At 37.0% G+C, this 23,500-nt stretch overlaps 1 protein-coding gene across 1 annotated transcript in view; it reads right to left on the reverse strand.

Moving 5' to 3' along the window:
- The window catches only part of sspo (SCO-spondin), an 86,920-nt gene extending 63,947 nt beyond the window's left edge, over window positions 1-22,973 (reverse strand). The window contains 33 exon segments of the mRNA XM_046846134.1: window positions 446-586; window positions 1,390-1,606; window positions 1,861-1,961; window positions 2,088-2,210; window positions 2,466-2,696; window positions 2,955-3,191; window positions 3,371-3,777; window positions 3,922-4,015; window positions 5,308-5,457; window positions 5,667-5,776; window positions 6,382-6,509; window positions 6,607-6,809; window positions 6,927-7,061; window positions 8,420-8,676; window positions 9,020-9,114; window positions 9,715-9,892; window positions 11,901-12,153; window positions 12,306-12,471; window positions 14,075-14,293; window positions 15,456-15,628; window positions 16,425-16,551; window positions 16,773-16,914; window positions 17,077-17,317; window positions 17,605-17,761; window positions 17,872-17,997; window positions 18,459-18,544; window positions 19,267-19,425; window positions 19,914-19,928; window positions 19,931-20,015; window positions 21,175-21,398; window positions 21,706-21,876; window positions 22,005-22,087; window positions 22,744-22,973. Coding sequence (XP_046702090.1) covers window positions 446-586; window positions 1,390-1,606; window positions 1,861-1,961; window positions 2,088-2,210; window positions 2,466-2,696; window positions 2,955-3,191; window positions 3,371-3,777; window positions 3,922-4,015; window positions 5,308-5,457; window positions 5,667-5,776; window positions 6,382-6,509; window positions 6,607-6,809; window positions 6,927-7,061; window positions 8,420-8,676; window positions 9,020-9,114; window positions 9,715-9,892; window positions 11,901-12,153; window positions 12,306-12,471; window positions 14,075-14,293; window positions 15,456-15,628; window positions 16,425-16,551; window positions 16,773-16,914; window positions 17,077-17,317; window positions 17,605-17,761; window positions 17,872-17,997; window positions 18,459-18,544; window positions 19,267-19,425; window positions 19,914-19,928; window positions 19,931-20,015; window positions 21,175-21,398; window positions 21,706-21,876; window positions 22,005-22,087; window positions 22,744-22,973 — 5,464 coding nt within the window.
- Window positions 22,974-23,500: the final 527 nt, after the last annotated feature.

A 23,500-nucleotide genomic window follows, 5' to 3' on the forward strand; every position in this document is an offset into this window, starting at 1 on the left:
ACCTGACTTTTCTATTGACCATGTGGCTTATGTGATTTGCTGTACAATGATATTAGACAGTGTTAGTATTAACCAAAAAACATTTACTTGTATATGTTGTAGCCTTTTTGCATTAAATCTTGAGTTATCTCCCCCCAATAAAACGTTAAATATCTAGTTCAGGGAATTTATTTTTTCGTATATTTGTTAATTCTGAATAATTTATCTTAAACTGAATTCCCAGAAAACTAATAACGCAAACCTTATAGTGTGTTTCCTGGCATTAGTTTGATTAATGTCTCTTTTTAAAAGAATTTATCTCTGCTTCCTCAGTGTAATGGAAGTATGTCAATATTCACATCAACACTGGCGAAGCCCTATTGTGTGTGTGTGTGTGTTCGTGTGTGTGTGTGTGTGTGTGTGTGTGTGTGTGTGTGCGTGTAATTGGGTGTTTGTGTGAGCTCACTTATCTCGGTGTCTCCTGGCAGCCCAGTGCATGCTCGACCTCCGTTCTGTGGTGGAACACACACTCTCTTGCGAATCTCCAATCCGCCGCAACCTTTAGAGCAGTTGGACCACATCGTCCAAGCTGACCAATGTCCATCAACTGCAAAATACAGCCATATGTCAAGTCACAGCAAGTGATCAGTACAAAAATTGTCTGTATAAATGCAGGGGTGGAAAATACTTAAGTAAATGTATTTTATTTAGTTAAGTATAAGTATAAGTATAAGTATATTTAACAATTTAGAGGTAAAAATTTTTACATAGTTGTTCATGGTAAATATTTGTAAGGCTTGATGTCAAGAATGGAACCTTTCACCTTTTTGGTCTGGTCTCAACTGTTGAAATCTAATTTCTACTCTATAACACTGTATCTGTATCTATAATACTATTTAACATCTATTCACAATTATCAAAATAATTTTTTTTTTTAACTTTCACATAAAAACACTTTGAAAAAACACTTGAAATTCCCCTTCGGCAACTCGAGCTGCGTCGAAGCGCTTTGCGACGCAGCGTCTCGTTCCCTCTGGGAACTAGGGTTACGTTCGTAACCTAGAGACGTTCTTGGTGTGTTTTCTGTAACTCTAGTGGATATTAACAGTTTCTAATTAATCTTAACTTACTATAAATAATCACCATCTCTAATTTCATCACAGTTCTACCAAGGCCTGAGGTTTATGATGATGACTTTTGTACGTCGCTCTGGATAAGGGTGTCTGCTAAATGTTGTAAATGTAAATGTAAATAATGATGATGATGATTACAACACTGATGATGATGATGATGATGATGATGAAGACAAACACCATGATGATGGTACTAATGATGATGGTGACAGCCATGATGATGATTTTAATATTGAAAGTGCTGAAAAAGCAGTACTAGAGAAGAAAAGGTTCTCACCAGGACATGCTGAGGAGTAGCACTGCTGACTTTGTGTATCATCTCCCCTGCAGTGTGTTAGCATGTCCCCACTAGGGCAGTGTCTGTATCTGCTCATAATCCCAGAGCCACAAGAGCGGCTGCAGGGACTCCACGGTCCCCATGGGCCCCAACTGCGACAATTCTGTTCATCTGTGGGGCTTCCAGCAGTAGGACAGTCAGCTACTTCGTTACATACCTAAAACAAGCACATACACATATGTGTGTATATACAGTTTCTAGTGCAACTGTTAAATAAATAAGTAGTAACATGGCATATCAAATTCATTATGTTTAAGTAATTAAACAGAAGATACTATAAATGCTGGGATCTGTCTTTAAAAACACGTTTTAGGCATTTATGCTTTTGTGAACTGGTGGTATGTCACATAATTATACTGAGGAAAAGACAATCTTCCTTTAGTGAGATTATATAAGTGTTTCCTGTCTTACTGATTTAAAAGGGACACAGGATCCATCAGAACAGGTAAATTCAGGACAGGCATCAGTAATGTTCCTGTCACCAGGGGGCAGTGGAGAAATACTAGGCTTTTCTGTACAAAGAAAAAGAAGACCGTGGTGGCCACATGGGAAATACAATTGAGCCGAAAAGCATTTGTTTGTGAACTGTAGAATTGTTTGTGTGTCAATGCACTATTGAGAAATGTTTTCAAACTCACCGCACAGCAATTCGTCCTCTCCTCTGGGACAGTCAGAAATTCCATCACACACACGTGACATGTTTACACACGTTCTATTATCACATGAGAAGCTGCCAGGACAGGGTGGTATTCGTGTGGAACCTGGAAAAAGAGAAAGGCAACAGAAAACAAGAATAAAAACATACAAAGTTAATAGCTAGTGAGTGTATGTTGAAGTAGATTAGATGCAAGATATTATGCTTCATTACAGGACTACATTTTATTTTTATTTCTATCAGGAGTTGCAATGGCAAAAGATCTTAATATCTAAAGGAGTCCAACTTCAACTTATGCCACAAAATTCAACAATGGGAAATATAAACATGTAGTATTAGTGCAATTGAATATGCATTTCACCACAATTGTCCACGCTTTCATCAGAAGCATCCCGGCAGTGTGGCGTCCCATCACACAGATGCACATGCTGGACACACTGGTCTCCACTCTGACATAAAATCTGGTCAGGTCCACAAACACGGGCACACTGCTGTTCATCGCTTCCATCCTGACAGTCTGTTTCACCATCACACCGCCAAGCCAGAGGCACACACTGACCATTCTTACACCCGAACTCATGCTGATTACAGTCTGAAACACAGAAACATAAACTCACAGTGACTACAGTCTGAATAATGCAGAAGCTTAAATAATTATTACTTGAAAATCCACTGTTATTTGTTTTACCAATTAAATTGATATTTAAACTGTACACAAACAGATATATAAAAACTATTAGGGATATACAAACTGTATTGTGCCAATATTGGCCTTAAACACTCAATGTTGACATTAATTTCTTCTTAGGTATTGACTAATTCTCCTTGTAAATTTCCAGGGGTGAAATACCTTTAAAAGGACATATAACTTCGTCAATGCCAGACGGGCAGTCCTTACGGCCATCACACACTCTTTCCGCAGGTACACACCGATCACCAGGACATTGGAACTCTCCCGGAGCACAAACACACCCACGCTCATCGCTAAAGTCTCCACAGTCATCATGACCATCACAGCGATGCAGATAGAGAATGCAGGGTCCGACTGAACAGCGGAACTCCTGCTCAGCACACACCACTCCACAGCCTGTTAATAAGTTATCAGTTCAGTATATATGCAAATTTAAGCAGCGAGTACTTCAATTCACTTTAGCATAGAATTCTATTAATATGTTGCTTTTAACAATAGACTTGTAAAACAATTACAGAAGCCCCAAGCAGATTAAAGGCTTACTTCTGTACTATGTTAGAAACTTTATTAGTTACCTTGTTCATCAGAGTCATCAGCAAACCCACAATCCAGTCTTCCATCACACATTTTAGAGGCAGGCAGACAGCGTCCATTGGCGCACTGGAACTCCCCAGACACGCAACCTGGGATTGCTGTAACAGGAGCACAGAACTCCTCATCAGACTGATCAGCACAGTCAGGATGGCCATTACAGCGCAGCTGCAGAGGTAAACAGGCTCCTCCAGAGCAGCGGAACTGCTCAGGAGGGCAGGTAGTGGGACAGAGCTCATCTGATCCATCTCCACAGTCATCCTCATTATCACAGAGCCAAAGAGAAGGAATACAGCGATGAGATTCACTACATTGGAACTCTGAATCCAGACATGGAGCAGTGGGAGGACATGCAGGGCCAGTGCAGTGCCAGGTGCTGTTGGAACAGGAGCTGAAAACACAAGTGTGCATAAATGAATGATCACATGACGTGCTTATTTTTAACATTATTATTATTGAAAGCTTAAGTACACAATAATATTCTAGGAAAAGTCCAGGTGATTTTATTGCATGACCATAATATTCTCTGACTGACCAGTTCTGACAGTACTGAGTAACAACAGCTCCAGGAGGAAAGAATGAGCCATCCCACTCACACGGGCATTCGGAGGGAGAAATACACCCATCTCCTGTGGTGTGAAAAGTATAATTAAAAATTATGATTAAAACAAAAGGGGTGTAATTACAAACAGATAACTAACCCAAAATCCAGACAATAAGTTGCACAAAATGATTGGATTCACCTTAGTACACTTAGTGTAGCGGTGGCTAAAGCATAAATAATGAGTCACTACCATAACGGTATTTCTCAGCTATGATGACTGATGACTAAATGTTTTAACATTTTCATTTTACTTTCGACATAGAATAAACTATGCTTTGCTGTACAAACCGCACCATCTGGAAACAAGGCAACAAAAACTGTCCAAAATAAATTCCAATAGTGTGATCGCTGCCTGGAAATGTTTGCTATATAGAAAAAAAAAAAAAATTAAAAAGACGTGAAACAAATTCTCTTTTTGAGTTTTGAGGACTTTTATACAAGTATGTATATACAGTTGTTTAAAATGTTTTATTTTTCTGTATAAATATGTTTAAAACATCATCAGACATATATGCAAGTCCTAATAGTAAACAAAGAAAACCCAAGTAAACAAATTGGACTAAAATGTATACTAGTGATTTATAAAATGGTAAATAGTTACATATCTAGGACACATTAACTGTGTCATCTGAAACTTTGATGACATATGAAGATGTTAATGATGAGATGTTCAACATTTTGCAATTTTAGGTCGAGGAACATTATTCTGAAATGATTCTGTGAATAGACACAGTCTTCCACAGATTGGTGGAAGATCTGCGCATCTTTACTTCTGAGAGGTTCTGCCTTCTAAGATAAACTATTTATACCCAATCATCTTACTGATCTGTTGTCAATTACCCCAATTACTTGCAAAATGTCTCCTACTGCACAGTTTTAAAGACACTTAGTTTTTTGAGAATTTCTTATGCCATATTCCAACTTTTTAAAACATGTTGCAGCCATCAAATTAGCTTTTACTTTTTTCTTAAAAAGGTAAATTTATCAGTTTAACAATGTTTATTCTACTGTAAATAAAATATGGATTCATAAGAATTATAAATCATTGCATTCTGGTTTTATTTACATTTTACACAGTGTTCCAGTTTTTGGAATAGGTGTATATTTTAGAAAATTATTTATTGTATTGCTAAACTCCTTTGTTTTGTTTTTTTGCACAAATTCAGTCTTTTTGCTTAGATGCTTTACATAGTGAGCCATACTTTATCTACTTTATACAGACCTCTGTGTAAACCACAGATTTACCAAAAGATTAATTTTGCTTAATTATCTTTCACAGTTAGTAATAATCATTAAAAAAAGAAATGATTCTCTGACCGTGACGGACCGTGCCCTGAGGGCAGAAGCAGCCCTCGACACAGGATAGGCTGCTGCAATGAGAGTCAGCATGAGAAGAGGTGCCAGGACAGACAGCAGTGCAAGCAGAACCACAGGCATTGTAAACCAAACCATCCTCACATTGCATAGCTAGAGAGAAAGAGAGAGAGAGAGAGAGAGAGAGAGAGAGAGAGAGAGAGAGAGAGAGAGAAAATCCATCTCAAATAAATCAAATTAAGCATTTTGAATTTGCCTTAATTTGCCTAAATAATGAATTAGCCTGAACACTGTAACAGTAGAAGTAAAAAAAAAAAAAGTGTGTGTTTTTTGGATGGTTGTGCACTGATCCTGATCCTTACGGCAAAGCTCTTGAGATCTCCAGCGAATGTAGACTCCTCTACGATTGCACTCCTCAGCGTAGACAGCAACGGCTGTGCAAAGACACTCGCAGTCTCCTCCAGAATCACACCTACATCATAAACATGGACATCCTGAACTGCAGAACCACATTTACATGTATTGATTATGCATTCAAAGAAGTCGCGTACATCTTCAAAAATGCAGACATAAAAATGCAGACGCATGACTGTTTTATGTATATAGTTTTTTTATGTCAAAGCCCATGATTTTTTTTATTTAATTTGTTCTTCTATCTCTTAGTTATCATTGTAATGACTGATCATGTTTGATATTATAAATATGATTATTTTTGCTACCTAATATTGACATGTTGAGAAAACATGCATAGAGTTTCAGTTGCAAACAAGTTTAGCAGCATTTACAATTCATTTGGTTTTAAATGCACCTCCTAAAATGTAAATACTGTACATGGACACCAGACAAAAGATTTCACATTTCTACATCACTATGCATTTTGTATAGACACAATAATAGGGAAGGTATGGTTTAAAATGTTTTACGCACTAATCATGCAAGACAGGACAATACATTTTTCAAAAAAGATCATATCACTGGTTTTGACCCTTACATTTGCTTAAGCCTTGAGACCAATAGAATTGAACTTTATTATAAAACTGATCAAGCACTAAGCACAAAAAGTCTTTCATCACTTACCCACAGGCATCAAAGACACACCAATCATAGTACTGCTGGTATGGCACTTCATTATGACATGAAGCAAATAGCTCTTGGGTAATTACTGAACACTTCTTCTTTGCCCAGCTTACTCTGTGTGGATTAATCTAGAAATAGGAGAAATACAATGTTCTAAGCATTGCATTGTTAATGTTTGCCATTTAAAATAGCAGAAATGGAGTGGAGCAATCTAGGTTCACTCACGTTGCAGGGGTCACGCAGGTCTTGCTCAGAGACATCAGGGCAAGATGGGCTCACCTTCCAGGAATTGCCAAACAGCTCTGGTGTAGACTCAACTATTCCTTGCCTTGTGGTAAAATCATTCTCAGTGTCTCCATCAAAGTTCCCGCACAAACCCCCAACTCGGCCTTGCAAGTGGGGTTCCAACCGCACATACACACGCATGCCTTTTCATTTAAAAAAACAGGAAAATCTGTTTGTCCTTCTTATATATTCTTTAGCAGAAGGTAAATAGGATATATCTTTTATAACAACATATATTGAAAGTTCATTTATGCAAATACCTCCATCCCAAAGAAGTGTGATGCCAAGTCGAGAAGAGAGAGACACAAACAGACCAATATTCTCCAGCACTAAGCCACTTCCTGAGTAAGACTTCGGGAGAGTCACAGGCATGCCATTCACTGTCACAGCCTTTCCTGTAGAAAGTAAACACAAATCAGTCACAAGAATTTGTCATTTTTTTCAATGTGAATATGTCTCATCCAATATCTGACCTGATAATAAAGAAAAAAATAGGATTAGTTCAATTATAACAGGCTTTATATTTGGTCACATCTGGCTTGTTCATTAAGGATCTAAATCTGCAATCAAAAGCTGCATGCTAATAATAAATTGCCACTGCTGTGTATTCTCTCTATTCTCTGTGTATTTATATGAATGTTGGGTGAAGGATGGGGTAGAATATATAATTATTGAAAAATATGTAGTTGGTTGTGTATCTGCTCCTCTGTGTGGAAAAACATCACTATTATATATATATATATATATATATATATATATATATATATATATATATATATATATATATATATATATATATATATATATTTAATGCATATTGACTAATTAGTGTTTTGAATAATGCAAAGTATCCAAAAACTGAGTTCTTTTTTAAAGAAAAAAGATTGGCAGTTGTTTGGAGAATATTTTATACATTTACGGTTTAGCTGTAATGGGACATTTTCAATGTGGGGCTTTATTAGGGCTATTAAACCTTAACCTGAAGTACAGTATAGGGTCAAAAGAGATTTATTCCCCTTTGCTTTTACATTACCCTGACTGTTCTGAAGAGGAATTAAACTACATTTTGGAGTACAGCTGTGGTGATTTGTATATATTCAGCTACAGGAACAATACTGAGATCAATCACTAATGTTGGCTGAGACTGTTTGTTTAGCAGTCAGTGTTGTAGTTCATCCCAAAAGTGTACATAGTGTTTAAGATCAGAACTCTGGGCAGGCACATCAAGCCTGTCAAAGCGCATCCTCATACTAAAAAACTTTCTTTCGGCTTCTCCAATTAGGGGTCGCCACAGCGGATCATCCGCATGTTTGATTTGGCACGTTTTTACGCTGGATGCCCTTCCTAACGCAACCCTCCCCATTCATCCAGGCTTGGGACCGGCACTAAGAGTAGCTGGGGTTGGTTCCCTGACCGGGGATCGAACCCGGACCGCAGCGGTGAGAGCACCGCATCCTAACCACTAGATCACCAAAGCGCATCTTCATACTGTAGATCTTATTGTGTATACTTTAAGTTCTTTGGTGTACATTGCCATACTGGAACAGGTCTGGGGCCCATAGTTCCAGTTAGGAGAAAGTCTTTATGCGCCAGCTGATATTAAACCTTACAACTGCTAAATATTTTTTAACAACAAAAAGGCAACCTAAGTAAAAGGGAGAAAGAAATTGTTTTATGTTTAATCAAATTGCCTTTTTTTTACATATCATAATTTTCAGTACTGAGAAAAGTATATTGGAATTAAGATGCTGACCCCTGAGCAGGTGAATGGCGGTGTTGCCGATGCTCAGTGTGACAGATTTGGTGCAGGTGACCCCAGTGCTGCCGCAGGGTACGTTTTCTGCAGTAACGCTGAACAGACCTTCACTCTCTTGCACCAGCATGTACTCACAGTCTCCCAGGAAGGAGAAACACCGTCCATCAAAGGTAATATAATGGGGGTCACCGGTAGCTACACATGTTCCAGCACATAATGACTGGGTGCAGTGCCATCGACGCTGCTTACATACACTGTAGGAAACAAAGAGTACATGTATGTATGTATGTAATTTGAACATAATCACATATTACTGACAGGATACCACATGCTTACTTGTCTTCACAGTACAGTTTCAGGGCATAACATGTGAAATGCTTCATTATACTGTATGTTTTTGATATGTGGTCATACAGTATAGTATGCAGGTATAAAATGTATTTTTATTTATAGATCATCATTAATTAATAAGCCTTAGTGTGTAACTATCGTATTACTGTATATATAATTAAATATGTCGTTTCCTCAGTTTGCTAGAACTATAGTGGTGTTTATATTAGAATTGCTTAAGCCATTCTCAGTCGTCAGAATGCTCACCATGTGTTGCAGTCTTTAGAAATGGTATCATTTGTGAAGAAGAGCCGGCCATTATGGTGACATGGACATTCGTCTGGAGACACGCACTGGTCACCCTTTGAAGAAAAAACACTTATGATACATAAAGTAGGTGGATAAGATTTTTTCACAAAAAAGATCTAACTATATTTATATTGCATTTTCAGTTAATTTCAATTCATTTTTGTTTGTATAGTGCTTTTAATAATGAACATTGGCTCGAAAGCAGCTTTGCATGGGTTATAAAAGAATGTGTAAGTTTGTTCTTTTTAATTGTAAGTTCATCCCCAATGAGCAAGTCAGTGGTGACTGTGGCAAGGAAAAACTCCCTGAGATGGCATGAGGAAGTAACCTTGAAGGGAACCAGACTCAAAAGGGAAACCCATCCTCATCTGGGTGACATTTAATGTCCATTCAATATAGTTCCAATACAGTTTACACATTTTTACAGCAAAATGCTGCTTTAACAGTTAAAGGGTGGGTATAGAAAAGTACACATCTAGGTTTGGCTTGGCTCTAACATAACAGTGAAAATATGAGATATTGACTGAAGATTTTTTATAGTGTTAATATTTTAGATTAGTCATACTGTGTGAGATTCAGGGGCCAAAAAAGCACTTTTACTACTAGATCATGTATATTGAAAAAAAAAACTACTATTGAAAGAGCAGACAAACCGAGAGCACAGTTCCCTCAGGACAGACGCAGCCATAGATGGGCTCTGTGCAAGACAACTTGTCGAGATTAGAGCAAGTCCTAAGACAAGATCGAGGAGAGAAGACCAGAGATCCTGGACACTCTGTAACCTCAGGGCAGGTATAATCAGTACAGTTCCACACACCGTGTCCACATATACTACAGAGAGAAAAATAATGAAGTACCTGTTAATAACATTCAGGGTAGTGAATCTTACTTAATGCTGTCATGGACTATAGCTAAGCACATAAACTCATGGGATAAGTATGGCCCTTTTGAATTTAATTTAGAACTATACTGTAAAAAGCAGACTACTTATATAGGACCAACCAATACTGAAATGATTACACATGAATCACCAAAACACATGGAGGAACTGTACCTGCGAAGTAATAAGAACCTGCAATGCAAAGAATAAGAAAACTAAAACTGAATAATTTTTTTATCATAAGAGAGATAAACCTGTATGATTTATGATTCCCCATACATTTAATCCTAAATAATATATATATATATATATATATATATATATATATATATATATATATATATATATATATATATATATATATATGAAATGTTTGCTTTGTGCTTTAAAGCAAAAACTGCTTATGCACAACAAAAATAGGAATGAGGATTATAATATTGCATCATTATCTGATATGATACTGCATATTAATCCAGCATATTATGGCAGAAGCAACAGTCAATACGTGCACTTGTGCTCACACACATACACAAACACACACACACACACACACACACACACACACACACACACACACACAAACACATTGACATTACTGGCATGTCTTTATAAGTACTTAGATCTAGCCATAGTGTTCCGTGTAATAAGATAAAAAAGCCGCAATGAAGCCAGCCTATCCCGATAAGAAATGCAGCGAGCTGTAGAGTGACTTCATCAGAGCTTGCATACCTCAGGAATTCTCAGGAGTCACCAACGGTCTTAAAACTTCTCCATATTAAGGCGTGATTTAACTCCCTTACTAAATAAGTCAGATAGGTTCTCTTCAAAAATGTGTTCTATTTTTTACCAATAATAAGGCCAGATATGATAAAGACACTATACTAGATAATAGAGGTAAAAGTTTAGCCCTCTACACTGCAATCTTTCAATCATTAGCCAAACAATGGGGGTAAAGAGGGCAATCAAATTGTGTAGGCATTTATTCATATCTTTTAAAACTAAACAATTTCATAAGAAGACACTTTACACTCACTGTCATAAATCTAATATGACTTGTAATAAGTTATCTGTTACAAAAGAATCTGTCTACCTTGCTGGGGCATGTAAAATATTTCATGAGCAAAAAAGCAATTAAACAAATATGATGAAATATATTGTATGCTTAGTCATTATGTGTGTGTATATGTGTGTGTGTGTGTGTGTGTGTGTGTGTGTGTGTGTGTGTGTGTGTGTGTGTGTGTGTAAGATAAGATAAAACGTTACCTTTAGATGGTAATAAAAACCTATCATGAACATATTATCACAAAGAAACTGGGATAAGCCTATTTTTCTTTCTTTCTCTTATTCGATCCGCCTTCAAGAAAACAATTCTAGATCCTAAGTAGTAAGAGACAACAACTAATTCCATTCCATGAGTCTAATGCTTCAGCCCTTTTTTAAATACCCCTCCCTAATAGCGCCCTTGAGACAATATGTTACAGTTACTAATATTACAACGGGGATACTTTCTCAATGCTAGTGATAGTGCACTAAAACTTTGCAATACGCAATAAGAATGACTGAATGAGCCAACTGCTAAGAGTACAGCTCATGCTTTTCGATCACAGTAACATCTCTCTGAGGAGTGTAGACGTGAGGTTTTGCAGGCAAGGCGGCACAATGAATCAAAAACAAAAAGATTAGGCAGACAGTGCCTAAAGAAAAAGCATGTAAAATATCTCAGAAATATTGCTAGATAGATAGATAGATAGATAGATAGATAGATAGATAGATAGATAGATAGATAGATAGATAGATAGATAGATAGATAGATAGATAGATAGATAGATAGATAGATAGATAGATAGATGACTACTACTAATTACGACTAATAGATTTATGACTATTATGTTAACAAGCTTCAACAGAGATGGAAAAAAATATATAGTATATATATAAAAAGCTCAGTTTTCCCCATACCAGGTATTACAGTTGATCTGCACAGAGCTTCCTGGGCGGAGGACAACTCCATCATGAACACATGGGCACATGCTGACCGGCACACACTGTCCCTGGTCATCCTGTGCCAGACCTGCAGGACACTGGCATCCTGGTACACAGCTCCGAGCACCTGAATCTACTTGGCAGCTCCAGTTCTGCTGTAAGTCAGTACAATAACCTCCACATGGCTGGCCACATTCTTGATATACTTGCCCCCCAGAACACTTCATTGCTGGGTAGAGAAAAAAGTAAAAAAAAAAGAATATTGGGATAAACAATTTGAATTTCTATATTATAAAGAATTATATTATACTATATTATATTCTAAAGACAATCTAAATATTATATTGAACACTTATACTGGGTGATGGTGAAAGCTCTTACGGCAGAATGTGTGGTTCCTCCAGATCACTATCACCCCTTCCTGTGCGCAATGTTGGGCATAGGCAGTGAGGACAGTACACTGACACTGTGTGTATGGAGCACAGCTACACACCTCGCTCAAACACTGGCGCATGTACGGCTCCCTCTCCACCACATCATGACAGCGCTAAGAGAGAGATGTGAGACGTATATTCTGTCATTTTTAAATGGTAATCTATGGCTAGCTTTTTTTAGAATGTAAAACTAAGACAAATACAGTCCAACATTTCATACACAGCCACATTCTAAATACACACACACAATGTAAACCATAGTTTATATCAAGAAATACTGAAACTGTGCGCCATCATACTGACAACAAGCCTAAACATTTGGATGATTTTGTTTGTGAACAATGACTAAGGTACTTTCCATTCTGATGGGAATGATATGTTCATTGACACAAATTACTTTTGAGAGATGAACTAAGGATTGTGAGAAAAAAAAAATACAGGCTTTTGAAAGAAATCCAAAGTGTTGTTCTGTTTGCACATTGTTTTGAGAATGCATTTACTAGTTTGCAAATTTTAAGAATGGTTCGAGAAATGCTCCAGAGCAACTGAGAAAAACTGTAAAACTAGTGTAGGTTAGCAAAGCTGTCTAAATTAACATTTAACATTATGGACAAGCAAATAGAGATGCCTTCTGCCTCGGACATAAATATTGAATGTTGGTGGTGGACATTTTTTTGAATTTAGCACATGCAAGCACATGTTTTCTATGTGTTTCAATTCCTTGTATTTACAGTTAACCCCTGATAATTCACGGTTCGGAACTCGTAGTTCGAAAATTCGCGGGTTCTTATTTGGAACCTAACTAACAGCAAGTTGCGGATTATCTTAAAATTTGCAGAAATCCACAGTGGGACTAAATGTTCAGGAATGTTAGGAATAACTTTTTAAACTGTGTTTTCACTAACAAATTTCGTAACATTTTTTAAAACTCATTATTGTATTAAAGTCACGTAATGTCTAGATGAATTCAATAAGGTATCATTGGGGGTTTTCTTTAGGGATGTCTGCATATTTAAGTGTTAGGGAATTCTGCATACTTGAATCTGGAATTATGGAATTTTGAAATAAAAAATGTGTAGGAACCCTGATTGGTTTAAATCAGGGCATGACCAAGTTGTCTACACCAGGTGCCGACCTGGCCGCTCAAGACTTACACATGGGTTTCTCCTCCCTTATGTCTCTCATTTCAGGTACCTTTGATATTGTAATTTTTTCAATGCTCAGAAACATATTCACAAGGAATTTTTTATAATATATTAAGTTTCTGTCTCGTGTAAAGCTGAAATGGTTTATATAGTAATAAAGATTTTATGGATTTACGGCAAACTTAAACTAAATACCATTTACATTGGCGATATTCAACAGCCCTTATCACAAGTAAGTTGATATGCTGCTAAATAATAAGCGATTCTTACAGATGTAAGTCAAAATGACTTCAGCATCTGTCTCGGTTCAGCAGTGCCATACAGGCACTCTGTAATTTACATAAGTAAGTAAGTAATTTAAATAATTTACGTAAGTTCCGTAAAGTTCCGGGGGACCACTGTACATCTAAGCTTATCATTTGTTATTATTATTGGCCATATTCAATCCTCTGCAATAATGTTGGTCAAACTGTAGGAAACCACTGCATATCAATGTTACAAATCTGACAACTGTTGACAAACTTTACACATTTATCCAAACTCCTGAACCTGATAATAAATTCATGCTAACCTGAAACACAGGACTGTGGATAACAGCACAGATACTCTCTGCATATTCTCTGAGCTGGTTGTAGGTGTTACAGGTGTCTGATGTCACTGCTGAGGGAAACTTGCATGACCCAAGACTAAACTTTGCGACAAAGGAGGTCACACTGTTCTCAATGTCCCCCTCTGGTGTGGTGAAGTCATCGTGTTGATTCCATGTCAGTGTCCCACACAGGCCTCTTACCTTTAATAGTGAACAAAAGCATACAAACACAGTTGAGACTTGAATAAAAAAATACTGCTGTAGTATTTATGTTGGGAAAGTTAGTTGCATTCAGAAAAGGGTTATGCACATGCTTTTCTTGACGTTAACGGATAATTTACCAATACAAATTAACTATAGATTCATACAACCAACTATAAAGGGACATCCACCATCATTATTTAACAGTTAATATAAGTGCATGTGATGCTGCATATCCTGTTATTTTGCTTTTTTAAATATATATTTTCATATCAGTCAGAGCCCTAAAATTAATACTGCTGTGTCCCGCAAGCAAAATCAGCTGTGTCTCACAAGCAAAATCAGCATAAGACCATACTTTTTGGACACTCTGAAATGACTGAGACACTTTTTAGTATTTTTGTAAACTGAGTCCTGTACACATAACTCACTTGCAACTCTGAATAGTGCTTAAGTCCATATTTACATCTGATATCTCAAACCCATCCCTAAATTGGTGTCCTCAATTTCACTATTAAAACCTCACTGCACATGTGTAACAAAACACCCACCCCCTCCACCAAATAGATGCCTGACCTACTGCAATAAACAAATAGCCACAAACTTCTCTCATATTGGATTTACAAATAAGATAACAAAGATGAATGAACATTAATACTAATAATCCTAGCTGGCTGTCATTGTTATAACTAGACAATTTTTGTATAAACTCATATTAGATTACAGTGTAAACACATTCCTGGCATTTACATAGTGTTAAACCATCAAGAATATCCAAATCTACTTTCTAGGGAAAGAAATAATCGACTTCTAGAATGTAAGTGTCTTTTAAACAGACCGTTTCATTTATTTGAGCAATACCAGAGGTTCAGTTGGTCATGAAAACACAAACTAAAATATGCTTCATGTTGCATTTCACTATGCATGTTGGAACAAAAGTATGTCCTGTCTCACTGGCCATAACAACTTCCTGAAATTGAATATGAATATTTATCCAAGAGTACACAATGCAGGAAATGACCTTGATCATCACTTCAGAGGCTACTGATTGGTGATTCAGTTGCAGCATCGCTAACTCTGCAATACAGTGCCATATTAAATTGTAAAAGCAGAAGGATGTGGTATTTGTTTGATAGAAGGTATAAATAATGCCTTGCTGAACCTTATGAGCAAAGCTCGGCTGCAGAGTGATGAGGATCAGAGGGCTTTCAGTGTTCCATAGCAGCTGAGCCCCAAACACATGGATAATGATGAAGCTGGAGGATGATCTCCGCACTGCCATATCAGCTGTTAACACTGGCAAAGCCTCTAGCTGTCCATTTAGCATCACAGACCCTGAAGGAGCCAAAGGAACACAGTAAGAGAAAGGAGAACAGAAGTATACATACTTAAATAAATAGAATGAATAAACATAGCTTGTCAACTAGATCAGATGGATGGATGGATGGATGGATGGATGGATGGATGGATGGATGTATAGATGGATAGATGGATAGATGGATAGATGGATAGATGGATAGATCAACATGAATGAATAAATTAATGAATGAATAGATGGAATAATGAATTGATAGTTTGATAGATTGTGGCAAATACATTGAGATGCTTGGGAAGGTACATTTAAAAATAATTGCTTTATGTAAGATGCATAACTGGCTGGCTGGAAGAATGGATGGATGGATGGATGGATGGATGGATGGATGGATGGATGGATGGATGTATAGATGGATAGATGGATAGATCAACATGAATGAATAAATTAATGAATGAATAGATGGAATAATGAATTGATAGTTTGATAGATTGTGGCAAATACATTGAGATGCTTGGGAAGGTACATTTAAAAATAATTGCTTTATGTAAGATGCATAACTGGCTGGCTGGAAGAATGGATGGATGGATGGATGGATGGATGGATGGATGGATGGATGGATGGATGGATGGATGGATGGATGCTTAAATTAGAAAAATAAATGGAATTAATCAAATTAAGTTTAGCTCTATGGATAAACAAATGGAAAATGAATAGCAGATCAAGAAATGAATAGATGAATGATTTGCACGGGTAAATAAATGAAAAATAAATGACAAATTAAAAGCGAAACATTCAATGGACAGATAAGCTGTTCACCTGTGCTAGTGAGGGTCACTGTGGTATGAAGGGCAGTGATGGTTGCCTCCAACGGGCAGCGTATGCCACTTCTTTTTACACACTTGCCGACTTTGATGGTCATTGAAAGCTTCTTGTCCACAAAATCCTTCACAAACAGCAATGTAGGTCAGGTGCCAGTTATACAAATCACATGTTTGCTAGTTTCAAACGTTTAAACCTTTGATCTTCTTTTTTTTATTATTAAAATTGCCTTTGATATTGCACTTTACCTGATATATGTGTAATATACATTCCATAAAAAGTCAAAGCAGTAGTCATAAAGATGTGGTAAAAGTGATTGTATCAGCACTGAAAGTTGCATCTCACCTCAATGGCTGTTAGCTGACAGTCACCAGCTTGGAGGTTATATCTCTTCTTATCAAAAGTAGTGATTTGCATTGCCCCAATAATACTGCATTGAGCTGCACACCTTTCTGCAGAGCATTGCCACTGGCCTGACTGACACACACTGTAAAGAAAGTGACAGGAAAAGAAAATAAGATATATATAAAATATCTGAAATTTGATTTAAGACATAGGCTTGCAAATTATACAACATATTAACAATGGAAATAATAACTCAATAATAACACTGATATTAGCTTGTCAATAGTACTGTGACTGTACCTACCACATGTTACACCTATGTTTTATAGTGTCTCCTTCCTGGTATATGCGTCGCCTATGGAAGCACGGGCATTGTTCGCGTCGTAAGCATTGGCCATCATGCAGATAGAGCCCAGGAGGACACTCACAACCCCCAACACACTCCTCCCGGCACTGGCCTGATGCTGGGGGGAGAGCCAAGGAGCAGCTGGGGGGACAGGAAGATACGCAGTCTGAGAAAAGCTGACCCCCAGGACACACTCGCTCTGCATGATACATGAAAGCAAAGAGAGACCAAAAAAGAACAGGAGGAAGGAAGAAAGCCAGAAGAAATAAATACTGTAGATAACAACAGAAAAATCTTGTATTTAAAACAAACCTATGCTATTCTTAAACGTGAGTCGGGACACATATTATCTATGTCATCATAAAAACTTTGCAGCCTAGCTAAAGAGTACGTTTATTGCTGCTTTAAATAAGTTACATATATACTTCCTGGAGATGCTTATTTGAGCATAAGTGACTACATCTACAATTGAAATTAAAGACATACCACAGAGACCAGGGCCTCTCCAGCTGAGGATGACATGTTGTTGAGCACACTCTCGGGCATAGCTAGCAAACGTATCACACACAGCTGCCTTTCTCTCATTAGCCCTCAAACTGCAGTACACATACAGACAGGTGTCTACATAGGGACCTGGATCCACCTGGAGCACAGTAAAAGAATTTTAAGTCACAAATGTTTAGTTCTCCACAGTACAAAATGCATGCTTTAAACAGAGGGCAAGTCTGTAAAGTATTCTGACAGCTCTCTCACTCGATGATGACAGTGTGCGAAGGGATTCTCCTTCAGCTGATCACACATTAATTCTGCTGCTCTACGCAAGCTGATGTCACCCATAATATCACAGCTGTGGCCCAGCTCTGCTGCATCGCTACAGTCCTGGGGATGATAAGAGAATTGGAAACTCAGACCTTTGGTTTTGTAGAAGACTATTCATTATATTGTTTTGTGCACGGGTCATCGATCTTATCCATAATGGGCTAGTTTGGATGCAAGGTTTGGATCATTTTACGTTCGGATCATTTAAGCTAAATAAGACACATTACTTGCTTAATGACAAAATACATTGAAATTAGGGCTAGCATTTGTTTCTTTGCAATGGAAAGTTGCAGTCACTCCATCCCTTTGCAGATAAGACTGGTGACCGTTGTTCTTCAATATAAGAACTTAAACATATTGAAAGCATTGTTTATGAAGTATAGTATAACCAGAATAACCAGAAAATAAATACTTTACATCTGTTTTTTAGTCTGCCTGCAAAGTATGGTTGCAAATCTTGAGAAAGATCTGACTGTCAACAAGTAAAATATAAATGAAGTATATATTAGGGTAATAATTACCTCTGTATCTTGATTTGGAACACGCCAGGAATTTCCAAAGCTGGCAGCATATTGAGATACACTTCTGCTTCTACTGGTAAAGTCATCTGTGTAAATATAACATCAAATGCAATTAATGAAATATATTTTAAATTTTTGCCTTAACAGTCTAAACACATTGGAGTAAGCACATAGCCTTGGAGATTACTGTTATCTCGGTCAGGATGTACAGGATCCAGGTGTAGAAGGAGGTTGTCTCCTTTAAGATAAGTATCTATAAGAAGGCTTATGCATGACACAACAAAAAAACTGCATTTATCCTGGAGTCCAAATGTGCATAAATGTGCAGGGTCCTGTCCTCTAAGTGGGTAAGATGTATGTGGTGGCTGGCCTTATATTTACACATTGTCTGTGTCCTGTATACAGCTGTGAAATCTGCCAACAAAAGTGCTTGGTCATTCATGAGCAGTGATATTCTTTGGTGCAAGATGTTGTGCTATTATTTAAAACCATGCACGGAAGTCATTCAGCACATTTGTCACAAAATATATATTGTAAACAAGAATGTGGTGAATGATTGATGTATGCCCTGCAGAGTGTTTTTGAAATTGATGTGATATTTAAAAATGGATGACTGCACACAGCTTTTTTCATTTAGAGTAGCTAATTTTTTATTTGTATGTTAACTGCTAAAAACATCCCTAATGGTCTTGTAAAAGTGTTGTAATTCAGCAATGTGCCAATGAACAGTGGCAATGAATTCTCTGAGTCAAATTTCACTCACACACCAATCCACTATCAACAATAATAAACTTAATAATAAACTTACCATCTCCATTGTTATTATATAATCCGCAGAGGCCCGTAGTAGCAGAAAAGTGTTCCGCAGTAACAGTCAGATACACAGTGTTCCCCATATCAAATTTTACTCTGATGCCCAAACCACTTTCAACAAATACAAAATCTCCCAGCCAGTGAATGCTCACTCCTAAAAGAAAAAAACACAACACATACTTCCATATCATTAATATAGGCATACAAATATTTAAGCTTTTTGCATATTTCTCTTTAATATATTTAATCTGCAACCATTAATGCAACTCAAATTAAAATTTTCTCCTATTATTATTACACAATTTACTGGTTCTGAGGCTCCGTTTATTCGCCTACAAAAAAAGAAGCCCAAAATAACTTAGTTATAATCCCTGACAAACTGCTTTGTGTTGCTTTTTAACTAAAGTGGACCATGTCAATCATTATAATATTCCATCAAATTTTAATTCTTTTTTGTACAAAAGAAATATACACTGTTCAAATATAAATAACCATGTGTGCTATAACTGTGTGCTGTATATTTATTTCATGGCGTACAGTGAGAGAGGGCTCGTATTGCCTTATAGTTACGCAGTGTTTAATAAATGCATAATCAACAGGGTTTAGCAAATATCTGAGTTAAATGGAGGGTCATATTAATACCGTTTTGAAAGAAGGTTCACCCTGCTGTAAGAGGACACTGTTGAGTGATATGTTGTTCTTATGCACAGACACAAGGTCGAGTCCCAACATCATCTTCAATGCCTAAAGAACATAAAGCATAAAGCAAAAAACATAAATGGTCCAATCGCAACAATTCCTTCTTGAAACGAGTATAAACATGAAAGCTCATAGATATAGTAATCTGTAAGAATAAGCATCTACACTATATAGTCAAAGGTTTGTGCATAGCTGACCATCACACTATGCCCTTTATTAAGATTAACCTCCTAAGACCTGAGCTTTGGTTTGGCTTGCATTTTAGATTTCTTCCAGTTATTTGGGGTTAGGAAGAACCAATAATTATAATAACCATATATTTTCTTTGAACATGAAGCTCTTCTTGGAAAAAAATGATGTCACTTATGTGGACACTCGGTCTGTATCTACAGAAAACAATAAAGACACCATTGTGCACAATGTCCACGTATGTGGACACCCAGGTCGTAGGAAGTTAGGGGCTCAGTCTAATCATGTCCCTTGATGACAATGCCTCAGTGCAAAAAGCAAGGTCCATAAAGATGGATTTTTCCATGGATGAACTTGTGTGACCTGCCTAGAGCCCTAACCCCAACTTTTTGAATAAATGAAAACACTGATTGCATGCCTCTTTCATTGGTTTCAATAGAGCAGGATTAAACTGAAACCAATAAATTGAGACTTTACTTACAATACTGTTGATTAGTGGGAAAACTTTGAAGAACTTTTAACCCATGTATACATCTTGTGGTTTTAGGGAAGTACTCTGACTGTATACCCCCATAGTTTTGGGAAGCAGTACAGAAAGTATTATGCATATGAGATGCAAATGTGTTTTAAACATAACATTTGTGTGGTTTTATGGATATGATGTCAAGGCACAGTCAGGTTTGAAATGGCTTTGATGTAAAATCCCACCAACATAGACATTAACATTTTGCAGTTGAGTGTGAAGCAGCCAGGAGGAGAATAAGGACCTCTAGCAGGTTTGTTGCTCTGTGAGGTTTGTAGGCTTACTTAACTTAACAGGTTGCAAAGATAACTTTAGAGTAGACCTAACACTCGTCCAAAGCAGAAGAGAACCAGTTTAACTGCTATATTTAAGGTAGTTTGCACAATCTTATCCCTTCACATGTATCCATCTAAAAAAATTCCCTGATTGCCACACATGTACCACATTAGATAACTAAAAACATTATAATATTAATGTGTGTTGGAGATATACCTTGCTGCAATGTCCTCTGTCGTCACACACAGTGCTAATGTATACAGCCCATGTCCCATCAGTGGATGCAGCCAGCACATAGGTGCAACCACCATTGAAATGGAAGTGCTTCCGGTCGAAGGAACGATAATGTGCCCCACCCCAGCTCATGCAAGTGGCAGAAGCTTTGGGATCGAGAATGCCTCCAATTAGACCCCTGTGAAAAAGGGGTAGTGGCTGAGCATCTGAAGGAGTAGAACAAAAAGAAAATAGTGACATACAGATTTACACTGAGCCATGACAACAATCTTAGTATTAAAAGCTTTCTGAAGTGTTTTTTTTTCATGAAATGCTGATTAATATTTTTATAATCTTGTAAAAATGGCCATATTTATCCAGCTCTCTTTACTGATTTCAGTGATGATAAAGACAACAATTGCTTTACGATTATGCATAATTCAGATCAATTCTGCCTTGTACTGTACATTAGACAGCTGTCAGCCAAAAGGTTTTACAGCATAGAGCAATGAAATTAAACAGTAATAAGATTACCTGGCATGAGGGTATAGGAACAGGACAAGCATGTCTGATCAGAGGCGTTTTTCCAACTAAGGCCCCATAGACTCCCACAGCATTGCTCAAGAGACATAAGCGAGGAGTTCTGAACCCCGGGAAATTCTTCACAGCTCCACGTAGAGAAGCACAGACCCCGAATACTCACTCCTAGATAAAGCAATCATGGATAAATATAGTCTTGCACAATTCAAATACAAAAATACTGTATGTATGAATATGAAATATATACATACTGTACACACACATATTTAAACTGGCTATTTTTGGTGTCTTACCCTGTGAGCAGTGAGGACCAGACCAGCCTTCGCAGCAGGCCCTTATTGTTCTGTTTACTTGTTCAGTCACAATATTTGCAGCTCTACAGCAAAAACATATACAAAGCTACAAAACTGCTCTTGTACATAAATTTAAGCTTCTTTTATTGAGTTTTACCTATTAGAGCGGAGTTGAAAAGTCTGAGGCCACATTGAAAATTCACATCTGAATCCGAGAGTTAAATTAACAAACAAAAATGTTTTCACAGAAAATAATGTTTTACAGAAAAACTGAAGAAAGAAAGAATAAATGAGTAGTATATTGTGAGTATTCAAAAACTGTATTGATATTATTCTGCACTATTCTATGTTGCAGTAACTTTTTGGCATATTTTTGAAGGCAAGATTTTTTCCTGAGTTAATCCCTTTTACTGAAATACAGGTTCAGTTGACACTACAGTAAATTCTAACACATATTGTCAAGTTTTACACAAACTTTAGCTAGTCAAGTCTATGCTAGCTTGCAGCCCATGTGTATGCTATCAGTGAAAACAAAATAAGGACAAGCCAAACACTAATTTAAAAACTTATGAGATAAATATTTATGAGACATTTTTGATAATATAATTTGAAGCCAATTTAATTTGAAAATAATGAACATTTGAAGCATTCCCAATAATGGACTCAAACTTTTGAACCCTGCTGTATATGAACCTATAGAGAATAGCAAAGATAATAGTTCTAGAATAATTGTTCTTACTTAAATAGAAAGCAGGAAGCATTGGGTCCTTGTTTTTTGTAATACAGTGCAATGCCATCATCTCCCCCGTGTGTGTTGCGCATCCTGTCAACATCCAGCCTCCAGCCTTGAGTGTTGAACCGATACACCTCTGAGCATGACACTTCAAGCTGCAGGCGAGGGGAGATGATCTTCTCTAGTTTATCTTCCACTCTGTGCTCACACCAGTGACTAAAGTCAAAGAAGAACATGATGTTAGAATTGCCTGGCATTCTAATGCAAAACACAGACGGAGTAATTAATTGAGTAAGATTTATAAACTGTATTTTAAGTAGGAAAATAATGTTCATCGACATAAGACCTCTATACATTTGGTTTTTAACTAAAATGTAATCAGTTTTGACATGTTACAAGGGTTAACAGTTAATCCAGAGTATTCATAACCTGTCCTTTTACACTGTACATTCCTAAACTCTGGGTTGACATTCTTACTTGCATTAACAAACATGATAAATACCGGGTGCAACGGTGGCATTCTACATGTCTGGCACAGCAATTCAGGGTTTAACACTGCAAAAGCTGTGCTAATCTTGTCTTAGTGTAGAGTTTCATTAACCTGGTTAAAAAGCATTGCTAACCCCAGAATGTTGATAACACGGGGTTAGTCACAATGTGAAAAACCCTATAGTAAACATTTTCTAATTGGGCTGTACAGATAAAAAATTTGGTCCATATATAGTGCTGTTTTGCTAATTGTTTTACATCTTCTTCTTCTTCT

Source organism: Silurus meridionalis, chromosome 4 (genome assembly GCF_014805685.1).
Source record: "Silurus meridionalis isolate SWU-2019-XX chromosome 4, ASM1480568v1, whole genome shotgun sequence".
In the NCBI taxonomy this organism is placed as follows: domain Eukaryota; kingdom Metazoa; phylum Chordata; class Actinopteri; order Siluriformes; family Siluridae; genus Silurus; species Silurus meridionalis.